This window comes from Paroedura picta, chromosome 2, assembly GCF_049243985.1.
Source record: "Paroedura picta isolate Pp20150507F chromosome 2, Ppicta_v3.0, whole genome shotgun sequence".
Taxonomy (NCBI): Eukaryota; Metazoa; Chordata; class Lepidosauria; order Squamata; family Gekkonidae; genus Paroedura; species Paroedura picta.
Window position 1 is genome coordinate 38,158,071 of NC_135370.1, and position 21,702 is coordinate 38,179,772.

General features: G+C 43.2%; 1 protein-coding gene across 1 annotated transcript in view; it reads left to right on the plus strand.

Moving 5' to 3' along the window:
* STK39 (serine/threonine kinase 39) overlaps positions 1-21,702 on the plus strand; it is a 177,026-nt gene that overhangs the window by 110,265 nt on the left and 45,059 nt on the right. The window contains exon 14 of the mRNA XM_077319812.1: positions 1,713-1,780. Coding sequence (XP_077175927.1) covers positions 1,713-1,780 — 68 coding nt within the window. The remainder of the gene's footprint in view (positions 1-1,712; positions 1,781-21,702) is intronic.

The window sequence follows — 21,702 nt, forward strand, 5'->3', positions numbered from 1 at the left end:
CCATAAAATACCCCAATCAACAGTATCATAAACCCCAACAGATGGCAAAACTTCTTATGGGAAAAACCTTACGAGGACGGCATAGGGGAGACTGACCCGTGTCCAGATGTCTGGTGCCAACATCAAGGGGGACCCATACCACCTGCTCCAGCACTGGCCCCGACCATATACCTGGTGGAAGAGCTCCGTTTTGCAGGCCCTACAGAAAGCAGAAAGCTCTCCGAGCGCCTGCAACTCCTCCAGGAGCTCATTCCACCAGGTAGGGGCCAGGACCGAAAAGGCCCTGGCCCAGGACACAAAAACAGATGTGGATGGATTAATGCTGTTCAAGGACCCAAAAGCGATAATAACCCTAGCAACAAAGCTAGGACTCAGCCTTTAGCACCTAGAGGCTGATACAGGAAGTTTCCGGTTGCATTCCAGAAACACAATACGGGAGGAACCATGGGGACATCCATCTAAGAAGGCAGTGATATTAACTAGGGGGTCATAAAACAGACTACAAAGCCGAGGCATGGCAAACATGAAACATGGCTCTGACCCAGGCATAACATAGCGTAGAGGTCTCATGCTAACTTTCCCCATAACCCCTAGCTTGCTGCTATGTCCCTATTTACCATGCTGCCAGCTAATCTGTTTGCGAATGTATGTGGCACAGCATACTCTCTTCAATACATCATCCAGATCACTCTGCAGGTTAACCTTGTGAAGCTGGTTTCAGAGGGTAGCCATGTTGATCTTCAGCAGATCAGCTAGATTTGAAAGTTTTGGGGCGGGGGGAGGGGCCATCATCTCTCAAGAGTCAAAGTCTTTGAGTCTCAAAACCCCCAAATCTTGTAGAACTCAAATCTATCTGCTCAAGGTTGGATTGTGTGGAATGATGTTGACCAAAATGGGCAGTGGTACAGAGGGAGTAGGAGTGTTTTTCCTTCTTATTATTTTCTCTGTCCCCTCACTGGCAGACACAATTAGCTGTGGTGGTTTTTCGACAGTGGTTTCTTTGTAAGTTGTGTGTGTGTGTGATTGTGACATCAACAATGCCATTTTTTTAGGCTTCTCCTCAATTTCAGTGCTCTTGTTAAACCAGTTGGCTGCTTGGTCAATGTCACTGTGTTACGGGAGAAAATGGAGCAGCGGTGTTGCCTGTAAAACAAATAGAAGGAACTACACAAACATTAAAATATCTGGGTGTATACCATCTGCATATTGGATTTCGCTTCCCAGTGGCTCTGAAAGTGTTGTTCTTGATTTTGATACTACTACTGCATTTGTGTTTCAAGTTATTCTGCTTGATTCTGAAGAACTTTACGAATCTTACAGAGAGAATGAATGAACGAACGAACGAACGAACGAACGAATGAATGAATTATTCGTCATCTAGACCAAAACAACACTCTTGCAAAGAATAACCTTTCAAGAATGACACTTTTGTCAGTTTATAGTTATCGTTTTAAGAACAATGTGCTGCATCTCTAACGAGTGTGTATTTTTCCCCCCAAAGCAGACTCTTGATTCTGCTTGATTCTGAAAAACTTTACGAATCTTACAGAGAAAATGAATGAATGAATATTTATTCACGGTCATCTAGACCAAAATAGCACTCTTACAAAGAATAACCTTTCAAGAATGACACTTTTGCCATTTTATGATTATCGCTTTAACAACGATGTGTTGCATCTCTAACAAGTTTGTCCTTTTTTTTCCCAAAGCAGACTCGAACAGCTGTTTGCAATGAATACAGTGACGCTCCGTGTGCTGTGAATCTTGTTTTAAGATTAAGGTAAGAAACTTCATCTATTAATGTTGTCAGTTCTGTTATTTCTCCCCCCCTTCATTCAACTTCCATGATATTAGCAGGGCAGGGGGAAACGTATAAACATAATCAGTCTCCCAATGTGACCAGTAGCCATTGTGTTCTTGTGACTAATTGCTGCCTTTTAATTGCTTACTGAAACAGAAGGGTGGGGAAAAGATGCAAGGAATACGAATGCAGCTTCAGGCTGAGGGGACCCTTCATTAAGTATTTTTCTTTCCCCCTTCCTTTTCCATTCCGTTGCAGGATCACAGTGAGTTTTTAATGAGTTTCTTTCACGCTTCACCCGTCAACCTCTGACAGAAATAAACCATGGCTGTATTACAACTTGCCAGCTCAGAACATTTTACTGGGCAGGTTTGATCAGCAGCTCAGGGGAAAGTGACTGATATATTTTTTCAAAGAACTTTCAGCCTTTTAGGAAATGATACAAATGCACTGTCAAGCCTCATCGTTCCTCAGGCACTAGACAAAAGTTGGTTTCCACTCTAATAAAGTGAGTTTACATCCTGTTAATTGGTTCCCAGATATCACGTTGTTCAGAGCCCTAATTAATTTTCGTTTTTAACATGCTTTGCGTGTAGTCGTAGCCTGGGCTCCCCCCCCCCACCAGCTATGTTTTTAAAAGAATAAAACATCTTCAAAGATTAACGTTTGTCATCTGAAGGAAGGAGCATCTCGTCCTTCTTCATTAACATCCTAATTTGTTGCTGTGAGAAAGTTGAGCACTCTCCTCTCAGCATTGCCACCTCGGCATCAACAATTCATTCTAACTTTGTTAAGTCCCAAGGTATGGCTGGAAGCCATCTGATTCAGTAACCTTGCTGAACCTAAGAAGGTGGGCATCTGGTTACTGCCTGGATGGAGAGCCTCCTGAGAAGCTTCTATTTGCCATTCTGTGATAGAGGAAAGGTAGGCAATTAAATGAATTGGAAGTTGCCATCATGGGGTGGAGCCATAGCTCTGTGGGGCCACAACTGCAAAGACCTAATTATCTAGGGGAAAAGGCTGCACATCTGCTGGGCACATAGAAGATCCGCTTCAATCTCTATTTTTAGGTGATGTGAAATGCTTCGGTCTAAGATGCTGAAGAGATGTGGCCAGTCTGAGTAGACAGTGACAACCTCAATGGATTAATTGTTTGGGATCTTCCGCACGCCATAAATTTAGCGTGATACTTATTCCCTGCAGACAGGCACTCTATGACATCGCCAACTTCCTGCATCCAGCCAGCAAACTTCACTCTAAATATGCTATTTCAAAGCGCAAGTTGGTGAATCCCAGAGAGTGGATTCACCAACCTAAAAAGTGCTTTCCCCCAGCGGACGACCTGCACACTACATGCCAAAAAAATGTACAGAGGCGAAGAAGCACTATCTCCACCTCCACCATTTTCTGTGCATAAACAGTCCAGGAAAGGCCCATGTGTTTACAGGCAGCCATTGTGGTGCCTGTAAACCAGTATGTTCTTTCTAACCTTTATGAAAAGCCCATGTCTTCTTAGGCAATGAGGCTGCCAAAGGTTAAGTAGCAAGGATAAAGGAAGGTCTCAGTAGTAAGTCTCATAGCTAGCTGAACCTGGTGCCCCGGCTAACTCAGCAGGGAACAGGACCCCCCTCCCTCCATGGTCATAGCGGCTTGTGGAGAGGGCCAGTCTCTTCTGGCTCCAGCAGCCTGCTAGAGCCAAGGGGCATGCGCAGGGAAAGAGCACTTGCTTCCTTCGGACACTCCAAGATGGAATGTGGGAAAGTTACAAGAAGCACCAGTCAAGTCTTTATTGCGTTCCTTCCCCACCCTTCTCTCTTTTCCTTTTTCAGTCTGCCGTACGCAATTTAGTTCAGTACCAACTGAAGCCAAAGTTCAAAATTCCTATGTGGATTTGTGTAACAACTGCAAAGACCTAATTATCTAGGAAAAAAGGCTGCACATTAAATTAATGCATGACTTGCATAATAGAAAAAAAAAATCTCCTTTCCAAGAAGGTTTTTTTTTTCCCCAGTGCTTGTTTTCAACAAAGAGAGCTTGTGTTAAGTTCATGCATTTTAATTTGAGGACCAAACTGGGGCATAGCTCTTTAGCGAAAATATCTAAGAAAATGTAAACACAGCTAGGTAGGCAAAGTTGAATACAGAGAATGTTACGTACTGGAGCTTATATTACCATAAAGATACAGGAGCGAGGAAGACTGTGGACAGCCAAATCGATGCAATGAGTTGTGGTTTGTACCTTTCCCATTCATGTCACTGGGGTTTATAGGATTCCATTAATCTCAGCAGGATTTACACTCAGGATATGACTTGTGAACAATACCCTTGGCAGTTTGGCCGTGCAAGCAACCAGTTGGGTTTCTTATTCAGTGAATCAGCCCTGTTCCATAGGGTTTGAAAACAGGCCTTTTCTGAATTGTATCAGACTGAAATGGACAAATCTGTCTGTCTGGAACCCATTGGAGTGTCTGTAATGGCAATAATTACCGAGACCAGTTGCCCAACCTTGTACCTGAGATGATGTGTCCAACTTGTTCTTTGAGCAGGAGGTGGCTGCAGGCCCAGCCATGTATGTTTACTGTCAGATTTGTCTTCCAAAGTTCTTCTAAAACAGTGGTTCTCAACCTGGGGGTCGGGACCCCTTTGGGGGTCAAACAACCGTTTCAGAGAGGTCATGGCAGGGCAAGCAGTTTGGCCAGGGGGGGCTACCATCCACACAACAGCCTTGTGGGGTAGATCGAGATAGAGCGTTCATCTGTCTGGAGCAGCGGAAAAGAGCGAGATCAGCATGGTGGGACAAAAAGCAGAACTGAACTGAGAAACCCCGGGGGGAAAAAACCCAATTTATATACAGTCATGAACAATGGATCTTCACACCATTGGTCAGCTTTGGTTTACTTCCTGTGAAAGAACACTTACATCATTTTATGGTTGGGGTCACCACAACATGAGGAACTGTATTAAAGGGTCACGGCATTAGGAAGGTTGAGAACCACAGGTCTAAAGAGCTTGGGGTGGAGTTTGAGCTGGACATCAACCTCTTCAGGGAGGCCAGTCTAAATGTTTGTGACTCGCTCTATAATACAGCAGGGACCGGAAACCACATCTTCCCACATTCAAGTTCAGCAGTTAAATCTTTGTGCCACGCTGGGTCTCCAGCTGGTCGTCAATTCTCAACTTACTTTACCCCTTCAGCATCAAGACAATCTGAGCGGCCGAAAGAGCTTTAATTTTTATGGGAGCAGTCTTTGTGACTATTACAAATGACAGGCACTCTGTGGAACTCTGTGTACGTTCTTTTCCTGGCAGGAAAGGGCAGGCGATCTTTCTTTTCCAGCAGAATTTATAACAGTCATCCAAGATAAGGGGTTTTTATTTGTGCTGCTTTTCTATACATTTTTTTTTAAACTGCACCAAGTACTGCAGAACGGCCATGCCTGTTTTTGTTTTGTTTTGTTGTTCACATATTATTGGTTTTAGTGCCTGCTTTAAAAGAAAGAAAGAAAAAGACCCAGAACTAAATCTCCTTGCCACAAACAAAAGCTGGGAGCACAATAAAAGATAACTATTCGATAAAATGCGTTCAGTATGGCTCTGGCTTCCGTCACTCCATTCTGCATAGACTAGAGAGAAGGGTCTGATCTCTCAATTGTACGTGGCTTGTTTTTGCAATGTGCTTTGAGTTTTCATATTAAGACAAATAGAAGGAGAAAATGCCTCTCGGGACTGCTGGCTTTGTTTATCCACCACTATTAAAATAATAATAACAATACAATAAAGTGCTGCACTTTAAATCTGATTGTTGATATGACCGCGAGAGCATCAGACAATTTCTGCAGGAGGTTCTAAGGGCCGTGGCGATGAGCTCTGAGATTCCTGGAGAGTAACAGGTCAGCTGCTGCATGCTAAACTGCATTCTCCCGACAATCTATCTGGTGCTGTGATGAATCTTAACATGCACAGCAAAGGTTGTTGGGAAATGGCTTGGTGGTCTAATAAAATTTGGAATGTCAGGCTCAAGTGTTACTTCCAGATAACTGAATAAAGTGGCATCTTTAAGACCAACAGAGATTTGTTCAAGATATAAGCTTTCATGTACACACACTACTTAAGATACATTGAATGTAAATTACCTGTCTGTACATATAGGTTAGGAGCCTTTGCCCATGAGGCTGGGAGTTCGATCCCAGCAGCTGGCCTAAGTTTGACTCAGCCTTCCATCCTTCCGAGGTCGGTAAAATGAGTACCCAGCTAGCTGGGGGGTAAACGGTAATGACTGGGGAAGGCACTGGCAAACCACCCCGTATTGAGACTGCCAAGAAAACACTAGAGGGTGTCACCCCAAGGGTCGGACATGACTCGGTGCTTGCACAAGGGGATACCTTTAACTTTTTGCATGTAGGCTAAAGGATGAGACGCGAATTAGCATGCAGCATAATAAATATGTTTAACAAATGCAAGGAGCAAAGTGAAATAACAAGCTTAGTTTGTATGGTCACAATTTGTTTTGTTTTAATTTGGGAGGGGATATAGTGAAGGGAATAATTATATCAAAATCGGAGATTGAAGGGCAGCTCTAAGCTTCTAAATTGTGGGATGCTGAGAGTAATTAACTGAGACCTTGCTAGTATGTTTCATCTGTTTCCTCTTAAGACTAGAAAGGGAACTTGTTGAGTTACAAGTTATTGCAACACAGAGAACAATGGAACCCCCAGGACATAATAGAGGTATTGGTTTCTTATTTCACTATATATGCTGACATCATTCTGTATATTCTGCTCATGGGAATTGTAGTCCATGGACATCTGGGGGACCACAGGTTGACTATCCCTGTGTTAGACACCTTTATTATGTTTTAAGATAATTTGCTGCTTATCCTCTTCCCATATACATAGACTGATAACTTCTATTTCAGTGTATCTGAAGAAGTGTGTGTATACTACAAAAGCTTGTAACCTGATTGACACTTCGTTCATCTTAAAGGTTCCAGTTGACTAAAATTTAATTTTGCTTTAGACCAATACGGCTGGCCACCTGGTGTATTGAGCTCCCAGAAAAGCTGAGAGCCCTGACAGAGCTATCACTGTTCTTCAGGGACTGCAAGACGGAGCTCTTCCACCAGGCATTTGGTTGAGGCTGGGCTGGAAAACATCTCTTGGGTCTTTCATCTGAACACCTCTCCCCTACGGCATGGGTCTGGTGGGGCCCGTTGAGTTCGACAGGAGGGAAGAAGGGTGGGTGGCTTAGGATTGTTAGGTATTGTGTGGTTGTATTTTAAACCTGACGTAAACCGCCATGAGGCAGCTGGACCGGGAGTGGCGGTCAACAAACATAATCAATCAAGCAATTAATCAATCAATCAATCAATTTGTCCTTCAGAGTACTAAGGGTGTCATGCTCTCCTAAAGACCCTTATAGGGCTCACAGTTGAGACTAGATTCAAGTGGATAGGCATGTTGGTCTGAAGTAGCATAACAAAATTTAAGTCCAATGGCACCTTTAAGACCAACAAAGATTTATTCAAGGCGTGAGCTTTTGTGTGCAGGCACACTTTCTCAGACAATGGAACAGGAATGAAAAGAGTCCCCTCCGCCAAAGAATAAATGGACACAAGTCTGACATCAAAAATCACAGGAGTGAGAAACCTGTAGGAAACACTTCAACCTTCCAGGGCATTCAATAAGGGACCTCAAAGTAGCTGTTTTATTGCAACGGAAGTTCAAGAACAGACTAGAAAGGGAGATTGCAGAATTTCAGGTTATTACAACACTCAAAACAATGGGATCCCCAGGACTCAATTCGTATCTCACTATGTGTGATAACCTCATTCAACTCTTATATCCACGTTCCTTGCAATCCCCTCTATTGGGACAATGAGACTATTGTGTGATGTAAGTAAGCATGTAATGCTATTTAGAACCTAACTCTTGGTTCTCAGGATAGAATAACAAACTCAGCAGGGCTTGTCACTTGTGGGGTTGCCTCCATGCTTGGATGGAGATGGATGAGGCTAACAACAAGTTGCTTTTCATGACTTCTTTTTACAACTGGGGAAGTGTTTGCCATTAATCACTAACTTTAAATTTTTATTGCCCCAGTATTTTTGTGAACAACAATTGAATCCAAAGGACTGATTTGCTTTTCTAGCAAAGAATTATTATTTGGATTTACGATGCTGCTTAGTAATTTGCTACTAATTTACATTCTCCTTATATCTGTACTCATGTGATCCCTGTTCCATTGTCTGAGGAAGTGTGCTTGCACTTTGTTCTTTGTTGGTCTTAAAGGTGCCATTAGACTCAAATTTTGTCAAAGCTGAGGCTGTTCACTGTGTTGCGTTCACAGCAGGCAGCAACTAGCCTTTGGATTTCATGCAGCATAGCTTCTTTTTGCCTCTAATTATTGGTCTAAACATCTTTGGGATTTGATTGAAAGGCAAGTTACACCATAGGAATTAGTGGTTTTGCCAGGTCATTGGTCCCTTTCAGGCGATGTTTAGACCATTGCTGACTGGCTTAGCGATGTAATGCTGAGGTCTTAGCAGCCACCCACACCACCTGAAAAGCTGCTCTGAAGTGTGGTGGTTTGTGTTTAGGTGCAAAAAATATATAAATCCAAGGCAATGACAGGTGCCCCTTTTCTGTGGTACAAAGGGCCTTCTCCTTGCACAAGGTCAACTTTGGAGCTAACCTAGGCCCATTCTGCGCCCAAGGGTTAATGCACCTTAAATGCACTTTAGAAGTAGATTTTCCTGTTCTGCACAGGAAAGTCCAGCTGCAAAAGCACATTGAAAGTGCATTATCCTCCATGTGCAGAATGAGTCCTGGTGTCAGCACCCACTGAAATGAAATGTGCGCTTATGTAGTTTAACTCGGGTCAAAATTTATGGAGTAGTCCATACAGGGAAACAATCCTTTTCAGTACAGCCGATATCGTCTTAGCAAAAAGGTGTTCTAAGCCCTTTCGCATTCCCTAAATCCTCCTTCAAATGCTAGAGGAGAACCTGTGGTACCCTCATTATTGCTAGGATAACGCACTGTTCTCCAGCACCCTCGCTTGTCTTGATTAGGGTCAATATCTCTGAGTGCTTCTAAAAATAAACCCTCTTCATCAGGAGAATGCTCATACCCAGTGCTTCTCATAATGAGAATGATCTCTTTAAATAAAAAAGTTCTACCTATAATTAATATGCTTCCGTTGAAGCTTAGAAGTAGCAAAACTTTAAGATCTGCAGTTTTTCCGCATTCGAAAGAGTCGGTCTGATTTATGCATTAAGCCCCAGAAAAGTTTTGGAAACTTCAGTGTGTTACAAACCCCCCTGGAATAGCTGGATTAGACTGAGACAGCAAAACACACACAAGACAGAGTTCTGGTGTCTTAATAAAATAAAATCACACTTCAATGTAATATATATCCTGCCTTTCTCAGCTTCCAATAAGGTAATGAACGGTGAAAACACTGGATAACAAGACATGCTTTAAAATTACAAGAAGAGTCCTGCCTTGTGCAAAACCCCCTCTTCTTCCCTACACTTTCTTAAGGCCTAGCACAGTGGTTCTCCACCTGGGGGTCGGGACCCCTTTGGGGGTCGAACCACCCTTACACGGGGGTTGCGGCAGGGCAAGCAGCTTGCCTGAGGGGGGGGGGCAGTGCCACTGTTGCTGCTCCTCCTGCAGGCGCCTGCGCTCAGCCGCCAGCCGCTCCAGCAGTGACTCCAGTGCAGTGCAGTATCCTGCCAGGCCCTCCAGGTGGCAGCGCAGCTCAGTGGGATAAGAGGCAGAACTGACCTGAGAAACCCTGGGGGGGGGGGGGAAATTACATACAATCATGAACAAAGGATCTTCATGCCATTGGTCAGTTTCGGTTTACTTTCTGTGAAAGAACACTTGCATAATTTTATGGTTGGGGGTCACCACAGCGTGAGGAACTGTATTAAAGGGTTTAGGAAGGCATTAGGAAGGTTGAGCACCACTGGCCTAACAGAACAGGAGCTTCTCTGTCATGCTAAGAGGGAAGGGCCGTGACTCAGTTGGGAAAGCAGTAGCTTAACATGCAGACCGTCCCATTGTTCATGATTGTATATAAATTGTTTTTTTTCCGGGGTTTCTCAGTTCAGTTTTGCCTCTTCTCCCACCATGCCGATCTCACTCTTTTCTGTTGCTCCAAACAGATGAACGCTCTATCTTGATCTACCTCACAAGGCTGTTGTGTGGATGGCGCCCCCCCTAGCCAAGCTGCTTGCCCTGCCGTGACCCCTGTGAAAGGGTCATTCGACCCCCAAAGGGGTTCTGACCCCCAGGTTGAGAACCACTGGGTTAGCCCTTATAGCTCACTGACATTTTCAAGAGGAAATACTTTTGTTGCCATGTACATTTATGTAACTTTTACACAACTGTTACATCATAACACAAACCATTAGCAACTTCATGAGTGTGATGCAGTTGTTTTCCGTGTACTTTTATTTGACTTCTGGACTCTTCTCTTCCTCTTCTCCCCCCTCCCATTCGCTTTCAGGTATATTGCATCATTTTTATCAAGGTTTCCCCGAACAGTAAAACTTAAATCAAACCTGGCTAACATATCTTATGGTAAAATTGACTTTGTGACACTCCGTCAGTAAATCACCATGCATGGAGACAGTGAACTCATTATGGTAGCCTTGAAATAGAAGTCGGAAGAACTGTAAAAGATTAATTTTATATTTTCCCATCCTTTGTGCTTGGGAGGGAGAAGACTTTTCTTGAACATCCAAGGCTGAATGCATTAATCTGCCCCCACAAACGTTAGGTAATAACGGGGGGGGGGCTATATTTAACTTGGCAATTATTTCTGCAATGAGGAAGGGAATTTTAAAGAGGGAGCAACTAAGTGTTTAGGAAAACTGAAGGAGAAATGAAGTTTAAAGGAACTCTTAACTTGGAAGACAACAAAAGTTTCCTTGTGGCAAAAAGGCTACTTGTGGGTTGCCTGATCTCAGCATACCTGGGAGAAAGGTTGGCTCCTACAGGACACTCCCTGGATGCTGGAAGTACTCATCTGGACCAGGGCCTGCTTTAGAAACATAAGAGGCCTCAAAGAATTTTATCTGGCATTCTGGCCCATAGAATCTGGCCCATTTTATATCATGGTATGTAAATGAGCCTAGTGTATATTTCATTATTATTATTATTATTATTATTATTATTATTATTATTATTATTATTAGATTTATTTCCCACCTCTCCCGATAGGCTCATATTTCTTTTCCAGAATTTTCTATTTATGGCTGGCTGTAGGGATGAAAGCACACACACGACACAGGTATCTGGAGGAAAAAGAATCTTCTTCCCCGGGGCTTCTCCCGACCCCAGGCTTTATTCAGAACATTTCGTTTACACACTAGCCTTCATTCCACACTCTTGTCACAGCCAGACTCTGACCTCTGTGTTTGCCGGGAAAAGTACACACTAACTGGAGGTATCGCCATATCTTTATCCCTGCAGACTCCAGGGTTTCACTCACGTATGCAAGGCTAGCAGTCAGTATCGGGGTGCGCTCTGTTAATCCACTCAGCTCCCATCAGGTGGCGATTGATAAAGGCAGCCATGCCAAAACACATTTGGCCAGTGGAGGCATTAGTATGAATGTACATACGTTCTACACCAGGGGTGGTCAAACTGCGGCCCTCCAGATGTCCATGGACCACAATTCCCAGAAGTCCTTGCCAGCGAATGCATTCACTGGCAGGGACTTCTGGGAATTGTGGTCCATGGACATCTGGAGGGCCGCAGTTTGACTATCCCTGTTCTACACTATAGATGCTTGAGCACATTTTCCTTATTTTGACCCTTGTTTTGACAGAGTGGTAGTCTGAAGCATCCAAAACAGGTAATGACCAAGGCAGGGTGGATTGATAGGGGGAAGAAGTGAAGGTGGGTATCAGGATCTGGTTCCCCTCAAATAAGGATCCAACCCACTGCGTCCTTCATTGCTTCTACTTACCGTGCTTTATAGCTACTACCCCTCTCAGTACTAGTCATCTCGGGGCAACATACAGCATTTAATCTGTAAACATCAGGTCCTCGTATTAAAATAATCAAATACATAATATTAATTAAAAACATTAAAAGCAGTTTACAAATATCAGTAATTATCAGCAACCATTGAACCAGAGTCAGCTTGGTGTAGTGATTAGGAGTGCGGACTTCTAATCTGGCAAGCTGGGTTTGATTCCCTGTTCTTCCTCCACATGCAGCCAGCTGGGTGACCTTGGGCTGGCCACAGCTCTGATAGAGCTGTTCTGACCGAGCAATATCAGGGCTCTCTCAGCATCACCTCCCTCACAGGGTGTCTGTTGTGGAGAGTGGAAAGGGAAGGCGAATGTAAGCCACTTTGTGATTCCTTTGGGCAGAGAAAAGCGGCATATGAGAACCTCCTGCTCCTGCTCCTCCTCCTCCTTCAGCAACAAAAAAGTCAAACTACAATCTAAAACACATTCCTGTTGTGTTTTCTGGCAGTGGTATACGAACGGAGAAAGGGTGTGTGTGTGATGAAGCAGCCCTCTTTCTATTAGCTTAGCGTCCATGCTCTGTATGTTAAATCTTCATTGTGAACGCACAGCCATTGGGGTCCATCAACAGCCTATCACAAATCTACCCAAACATAAAGACAGGCCATTAAACAAAGAATCCCGAAAAGAGATCTAAATAAATGTTTTATTGTGGCATGGTCCCTTAGCAACGTGGTAGTGTAAGGTTTTTTTTTTTTAAGTTTTACTGTTGTGGCATATCTCCGTGGCAATGTGGAAGTTATTTTTTTTAATATTTATTTTGGGACTCGGGAGTGAGGATGGAAGTTTGAGTCCCCAATGCCACCACTGTGAAGGGATCAGTGGCTTGCGTTGATTGACAACCAGAGAAGCTGGGGGGAAACTTTGGGTTGTCCATGCTTCCTGCTTCTCCACCACCTTGTTGGGAGGCAGAAAGCTGCGACAAGATGGCGGGATAACAAGGGAGGGGTCTCCCGTCAGGAAGCGTGCAAATGTGCGATTTCCTATTGCACATTTGCAAGCAGGAGACGTTGCACGTTTTATGTTTCTGCGCAGAATTGCTCAGAGAATCCCTCATAACATCTCCCACACCACAGAGAGAGATGATTCGGGGGGTAGGAAAAAAACCTACGCTAACTTCAAAGCATACATTAAAAAAAGGTATTATTATAGCAGGTTTTATTCCCACTTATGTGAAAGTGTATTTTCAGACCATAGTGGTTTGGCTATTGTAAAAAAACAATGTTTTCTGCCACCACAAATAAACGTTCTATGGCACGGGGACATTTTTCAGCTCCAAGACAAATTGGAGTCTAGCTTGGAGAAGATATAAGCCTCAGAATACAATTAGTGTGATTTCTTTCGGAGTGTTGCCAAAAATAACAGAGCCTTCCTAAGCAGAGTTGTACCTTGTTAAGTGTGTTGAGTCAGTGGACTTGGAAATGTATATCTCTACTTACAATGGCAATGTACAACTCTTTTCTTAAACAGAAGTGTTTTATCCCAAACTTAAATACTTTTCTGGGAGGGGGGGGGAACAGTTGCAGGGCTAATTTAGACTGCTGCAGCGTAGACCTGCTGGAATGCAAGGTATTTGGGGCAGTAGGGGCTACAAAACACATGTCCTACAAATAGCATCCTGTTTATCGTTAAGATTGGGCTAGTTGTGGTGTAATGCAGAGAGCCAGCGTGCTGTAGCGGTTAAGAGTGGCGGCTTCTAATCTGACGAGCCGGGCTTGTTTCCGCACTTCCCCATATGCAACCTGCTGGGTGACCTTGGGCTGGCCACACACTGATAAAGCTGTTCTGACCAAGCAGTAATATCAGGGCTCTCTTAGCCTCACCTCCCTCACAGGGTGCCTGTTGTGAGGAGAGGAAGGGAATACTACCGTAAGCCACTTTGAGACGCCTTCTGGTAGAGAAAAGTGGCATATAAGAACCACAGCACTGAGAAAGCTGTTTTGACCGAGCAGTAATATCAGGGCTCTCTTATCCTCACCTACCTCACAGGCTGTCTTTTGTGGGGAGCGGAAAGGGAAAGCTAATGTAAGCCACTTTGAGACTCCTTTAGGTAGAGAAAAGTGGAATATAAAAACCAACTCTTCTTCTAGTTGTGATGTTGTAGTACATTTTATATGTTTGGAAACACCCTTTACTTTAGAATTCTCTAAGTGGTATGCAGTTGCTCTCTTGCCTTGTAGCTGATGGATGTTTCTGCCCATTCCTGGAAGAAGGAAGAGGATGGTGGTTCAGGTTTCAGTTCTAACCTCATTAAGGAGGTTAGTCAGTCACTAAAATCAATATCCAAGTTGTATTGTAGACAAGTAGGATCTCTTTTCTTCACTGATAACAAATGAAGTTGCATCTTCTTGGCATTTATTTATTTCATTTATACTCTGCCTTTTCCCCAGTGGGAACGTGGCTTGCATTATACACTTCTCCATTTTACCCTCACAACAACCTTATGAGTTTAGGCTATGTGCATGCGTATGACTGGCCTAATGCCATCCTTCAAGCTTCCATGACAGAGTAGGGATTTAAATCAGCATCTCCCAGACCTTATTCTCACCACACTGGCTTTTCCTTGTACATGTAGGTTCCTTTGAATTCCCCAAGTTCCTCATGGGATGCATGATGCAGCAGCATCATACAATCATTTATTTTTCATGGAGCTTGCTTACTGCTTTACTAATGGGATTTGAAACTGCTTGTGTACATCTTGACTTGGAATGCTGGCAAAAGCTTGATTTCATCATTCCATCATCGCAGTTTCTGTTACTGTGGAGGTTGTTGACTGCCACCATGGCTGAGATGTTACATTTCTGAACAAGGAAGCAAAATACTTCCCAAGAAGAGCAGCGTCAAACCCGGGAGTTGCTCAAAGAGCTGTTCGAACAAGATAGATGTGCTACTAATTGTAAATGCCAAAGGTCTACCACAGATTTGGGAGATACTTAAGATGGCAGGGTGCTGTGATATCCATCATAACAAACCATGGATGTAATACTTGGTCATTGACGGTGCCAAATTAGGATGGCCTGATTAAAAAGACATTTTAAACATTTTTTAAAAAATGAGCAAGGCTAAATGATATTGAAACCTGCATTATGGAATCTTAGCACTGTTGAGCAAGCCAATATAATATCCAGGGCCAATCTGTCACCTTCAATTGTGGAGGACAGCCATCATCATAAGCAAATGATTTAGAGAAATTAGAACTTCTTGGGCTGAATATTTTTTCCCCCAAAAGTTGGAATGGCTGTAAGGGCCAGATGATGAAGAAGAATGAGAGTAAGTTTGCTGCAGCCTTTTGTGATTATTCACAAAGGCTTTTGTTTCAATGAGAGACGCAAGAATATATACACAAAGGTCAATACAGACCGGTATCCCCATACCTATGTGAGCCTTTGGCCAGTATATTATTATTATTATTATTATTATTATTATTATTATTATTATTATTATTATTATTATTATTATTATTATTACTACTACTACTACTACTACTACATATAAGGTTTAAATTCTCGATAGTTATAAAATTGATAAAAATATTGAAGACTCAGAGGACTTGTCACTGATGAAAGATTCCGTTTTGACAGAAGTCCTACAGAACAAACAGATAAGGAAAACTACAGAAAAGGACACTATTCTTTCCTTTATGAATATATTTATTGCATTGCCATTGGATAGGTCTGTTTCTCTCTGTTTAGAATGTAGACATATGCCAAAAACAGCATTCTCCTCCATGGTTCTGATTCTGTCAGTAGTGTAGGATGATACTCTGAGATTCTTTTGGTTCGCCAGTGGCACTGTATCAAAGGCCCTTGGACCTCTCAGTAGGCTGTAATACAGTTGACCACTCCAGAAGAGGTGGGCGGGGCACCCTTTCTGGAGACTTTTAGGAGGCACTGCAAGACCTGCCTGCTTGCAAGGACTTTTGAAGGGGTTTAAGCGTTACCAGAAATAGACTTGTCTCCTAAATATTTGATGAGGGAATCAGCGATTCTAGGAAATGCGCTAAGTGAAAGTGAAAAATCTTTGTCCCACAAGGGATCTGCCTCTGACGCAGGGCCTGCCACAGAGAAAGGACTAGCCGGCTTAGTAAATTTCTAGAAGCTCCCAAGAGTGCTCATCCCCTCCCCCCCTCATGAGGAGAGACTTTCCCGCCTAAAGTCAGGTGAAGGGGGAGGGGCTAGCACTCTTCCCTCAGTCCTTTTTTTGCTGCCGTGAGGGAGAGACGCTAGCTAGCTAGCTAGTGAGTGGAATTTACCTCAGTGATTTCATCTTGATGAGAGAAACCTAAAACAACAACAACAACAACACAGAAGTAGTTATTAGTTTAATTGATATAAGGAATTGTAGTTGTTAACGCTTCCTACTCTTCTGATGGCTTTATTCAAGAAACGTGGCCAGAGTGGTGCCAAGATGGCTCAATCCGATGGGCACTCAGCTTGTCTTTCATGCTTGGGGGAAGCACATTCTACCTCAGGCCGTGCTGCCTGTAAGCGCTGAGCCCCCAAAATGAGAGATGACAGAGCCAGATGGCTTAAACTGGCTCTGTGAGGGAGATCGCTGCAGGCGACGACTCAGCTGTCACAACCAAGCCTTTCTACTAGTTTGGTGCCTGCTGTTCTAGGGGAGAAGCCTCTGCAGCGGGGGAGAGCAAAGAAAAGAGCAAGGGCTCCAAGCATGAATCACCCATCCTCTGCCCTTACTGTCCCAGGAATTGCACTAGTCTCTCTCCCCACCAAAACCTGCCTCAGCGTCAAGAGGTCAGGAATGAGAGAGGAGATCTTTACCCGCATCTCTGGTGCAAGGCAAATTGTGTTCCTAAGTAAAGCCTCTGTCCGCAGGGATGTCAGTTTTTGAGAGCCAACCTCCTGTGTTTATTGCTTGGAATTGAGCCAAGAGAGCCTTTTGGCCTCAAGGTTGGAGGGGAAAGGGTTATCTGTCTCTCAGGTCCTCCTTTGGCTCAGGAAACCATTTACTGATTTAAAATGTTTTAAGGGTTCCCAAGGAGGTGAACAATAAAAACAAGCTTAAACGTACAGATAAAGAAACTTAAAGAACAGGCACTTTAATGGAATGGAGCATCAGTGAGAATCAGTGACAAAACACCAGAAAAGTCTTTACTTCCATTATTTTGGTGCCTTGACTGAGAAGGCTGTTCTCCGGTTGCCACCCACCCACTTTCAAGTAGTAGGAGCACCCAAAGCAGGACCAGATTTGGTCTTATTTCTCAGTCTTAAATAATGTGTTGTAATATGTGTGAGGTAAAGGTAAAGGTATCCCCTGTGCAAGCACTGAGTCATGTCTGACCCTTGGGGTGACGCCCTGCAGTGTTTTCATGGCAGACTCAATACAGGGTGGTTTGCCAGTGCCTTCCCCAGTCATTACCATTTACCCCCCAGCAAGCTGGGTACTCATTTTACCGACTTCGGAAGGATGGAAGGCTGAGTCATCCTTGAGCCGGCTGCTGGGATCAAACTCCCAACCTCATGGTCAGACAGCTTCAGACAGCATTTCTGACACTTACCACTCTGCACCACAAGAGGCTCTGTATTATGCATGAGTGCAGACTATTCCTGTGAGGGAGACTTGTCTCATGAGAAGACCGAGATGAAATATGAAACTCCATCGGCAGATGCTTCACTCAGAGTGCCACAGCTAACCGCACCCTTTCTTAGGCGTCGTTTCCAGTGTCAATGAGTCATCCAGGTCTTCTGGATATCATGGTCCTCCTGAAAGAACTACAATTCCTAGGCGAGAGTGAAAGTTATACAGTACTGAACATATGCTGTTGGTACAAAATCTCCAAAATCTACTTGTCTTTTCAGTTTGTGGTACAGCGGTTAGCATTTTGGAGTAGTCTGGGAGATTCGGGTTCGAATCCCATTTTGCTGTGGAAGCTTGCTGGGTGACCTTGGGCAAGTCACTTCTCAGTCTAACCTACATCACAAGGAAATTGTGAGGATAAAATAGAAGGAAAAAAAAGTTAGCTCCTTTAGGTCCCCATTTGGGAGAAAAGCAGGTTATAAATAAAATAAATGAATGAATGAAGGAGCACAAGCAATTGTTAGAAGGCTTGGGGCTGCTTCTCTCTCATCAAAAGTGAGACCAGTAACAGAAACACAGATCCATAGGGACCACAGCTAGAACCTATGGTTGAGGCCTGAAATAACATCTGAAGCATCTGGCCTCCCTGCCAGATATCCATCGAAACCATACTCAAACTAAAGGGTTTTATGTGGCCCTTCCAAACCTTTTCCCATGAAAGAGAGAATGAGCAAATGGAGTATTTAATTTTGTTTTAATAATTTATTAACTCAATTTTTTATTTTTGTATTTAACTTTATTGATGGAATTTTATTGCAAGGTAATCCACAGAGATAGGACAGATAAATTCCAATAGAAGGAAGACTGAATCTAACCCAAAACCATTGAGAGCCCATTTGTAAACCTGTTGCATGGAGACAGTGGCAATGAAAAAATCTGCCTCTATTGCCTTTCTTCAGTGCTGTCCAACAAAGCTATTTCAAGTGCTGCAGGCTTTTTCAGAGAGACCCCAGAAAGACCAGCTAGAACCCTGAGTAACCTGATTGACTTACATGCTTAGTATTCTTCAGAGGAATGTCTAGCTGAGATGCTGCACCAATTTTGGCACAGGGATGTGAACTGCCCAGAGCCCACTGTGTGTTTAATGGATTTCAGTTGTTGCAACTAGGTGAAACAGACAGGGCAATTGGACAAGTGCCTCCTACAAAGCTGTGTGTGCTAGCCTTACCCAGCTTGACTTCTGACATACTGGAAGTGGGAAATCCACCTGCTCAAAGGACCTCCATTTTCTGAAGTTAGGCAATTGTTATCCCAGAGAGCAAGGTACATTTGTTGTGGAATTCCCTACCTACTCATCCTTACCTGGGTATTTATTACATGGGTGTCTTCTGGTCACTGCTGATATCCGTTAAGCTGGTCTCTCTGTCTCTCTCTTAATTGCATCTAGGGGCAACAGTTTTCTGAAAAGTGGCTTATTGCTGGATTTATTACTTTGGTTTTGTTACTTTGTTTGGTTTTTTTAATGATTTTGGTTGTTCCTGAATCCTACTTAAGTAGAAAAATGGGGTGGAAATCACTTCATTAAAATATTTTGTTTATGTATACATCTTTGGAGAGGGAAGGCAGCATTCCTAGAGCCGGCTGTCATCAAAGCTTGGAAGCCAAGTAGAATTGGTACTCAGTTGGGAGACCATCAAGAGAGACTCTTCAGAATCCCAATTCTATATACAGATAAAGCAGCTTGTATGTTAACCTAATTCTAGATTTAAATTTTAGACTCAATGATATTTTTAGAGATCTGTGGCCTTTGATCGAGGCGGGGCTGTAAACTTCCGTACTATTATATAGTAAAGCAAAATGGACGGTGACACTGGGATGTTCATCTCGCTATAAACCCTTGTGACCGTGGTTTGGATACTACTGGATCTTTCAAGTTCAGTAAAGAAAAGGCAACAATTTATATTGCCTTCGAATTTACTTATGCAGATGCTTTTTGAGCCACCAGCGTTGGTAAATCATGAGCATGCATGCAGAATGTTAGGATACGTATTGCGGAAGCACGGTTCAGGGTCTCAGTTAATGTATCTTTCCGCCCTAACGAAATTGCTAAATGGGAGACGTACTGCTTGAATACATCTGAAAAGCTTATTGACTCACTTGTCGTATCCTGGAGCTGCCTCCCTGGGGAGATGACCATAAAGCGTTTTCTTTTGAGGCTGCTTATCCTTGACCCCAAAATGAGCCCAAGACAAGCATTGTTGGAGGCCACTTTCAATCCTCCATTGCAAAGGGATATATAGATTTTAAAATTTTATCCATTTTCCCATCCTAGTTTGTTCAACCAAAACAAAATAAGAGGGCAGTATCTTTGTCTTTGCCTGTGTCTTTGCATTAGCAATGCAGAAACAAATTGCGCTGGGAGTAATGTTTCTTCAGTCCTGAGGTGCTGTGGCTACCATTGTTGATGGGCTTAATCACAGCGGTACAGGAATGGGTTCCAACTGGGCGAGTGAGTTAACGAGTAGAGATTCATAACAAACACAGCTTTACATTTAACGGGTGGTCCCGTCTATTGATGAATCCTGTCTATTAAAATAATGCAGTCGTCCTGTCCCCCCATTTACTTTTATTTGGAGTTTCTTTAAAACGGATAATAAAAGTTCAAACAGGAAAGATAGAATTAGCACACCAGGAATGTTTGCTGCTGTTTTTGTAACACTTTGTGGCATGCAGTTGCTGTTTTGTCGGTTTTTGCATACATGGTCTGCTCTTGTAGAGACATGGTGTACTGCAAATGAAATGTGTAGTCACTATGCCGTGTTGTTCATCACAGATTTAAAGAGTCTTCCCTCTCTGCTTTTATATTAGGTGTGGGGAAAGTGAAGCCTTTAATGCAGGGGTAGCCAAACTGTGGCTCTCCATACTTCTGTTAGGGACTCATGGAATGTACGAACTGCACATCATGTTGGACAAAAGGAAATCATAGCTATGGAATTGTCAAAATGCAAAATTTCAATTGCCACACTGTCTGACCTGTGCCTCACTGGATATGGAATGCTGACTATCAAAAGACCAGTGATTGAGGAAACAATTACTCCAATGGAGAAAAGCAAGAAGCTGGAGTTGGCTTCATGGTGGACAGACAGACTGCTAGGAGCATAATTGCCAATATTAGATCACCTGACTGTCCTCCCCATCAATGGTATGATCAAGACCCACATCCTGTCCACCTATGCCCCTATTGAAACAAGCACAGATGCAGCTAACAACTTTTACATCCAGCTCCAAGATGCACTAGATATATTCATCAGCAGTGAACCAACTCTCATTGAACTGAAAAGTGCAATAAAATCATTGAATGGAAAGGCACCTGGAGCAGACCAAGTTACTGCTGAAATGATTAAAGGGAGGGAGACATTCTACTACAACAGCTCCACACTCTCTTAACACTCATATGGCCCTCAGAATGCATTCCCTCAACATGGAAGAAAGCCATCATAGTGCCAATCCTGAAGAAAGGTGACAACCGAGAATGTAAGAATTACCATGGCATCAGCCTCTTGTCAGTTATTAGCAAAGTGTTCATGAAGATTATACAAGCAAGGCTACAGGAACATCATGAACAGACTAGTAGAGAGGAGCAAGCAGGATTTGGCCACATCGTGACTGTATTGATCAAATTTTCACCATCCCTCAACTAGCAGAGGAAAGAATTAGGCGAGGAAAGAGAACTGTGATCATCTTTATTGACTTAAAATACGCTTTTGACTGTGTTCGCTGGCCTCTGAAAATGTGCCCTAGAAAATAATCACAATCCTCCAAACAGTTCAACAAGCCAAGTGCGAATTCAAAATAAGCTTTTAGAGGAGTTCACCATCTAGGCTGGAGTGTGCTGAGGAGATATGGCCTCTCCTCTAATATTTAACATCATAGTTGATGCTATTATGACAAAAGTATTCAAGAATAGGTATGGAGTTCAATATGGCCAAAACAACTTTGTGATGGATCTAATGGTTGCAGATGATGGTGCCATATTTGCCAGGACAGATGCAGAGGCTGCTAACATACTCATTGCCTGCATTGCCCAATCTTACGACTTAAAAATAAATGTAGACAAAACCAAAGTCATAACTACAGATGAATCACCAGCAAATGTATACCTCAATGGAGCCCAAATTGAGCAAGTCAAATCATGTAAATACTTAGGCTCATTGGTGAAAGAAAAGAAATTGTCATCTACCACTGAAGTCCATAATAGAATTGGTCAAGCAGTATCAGCATTTGCCACACTCAAATGGTGCTTCTGGAAGAAGATG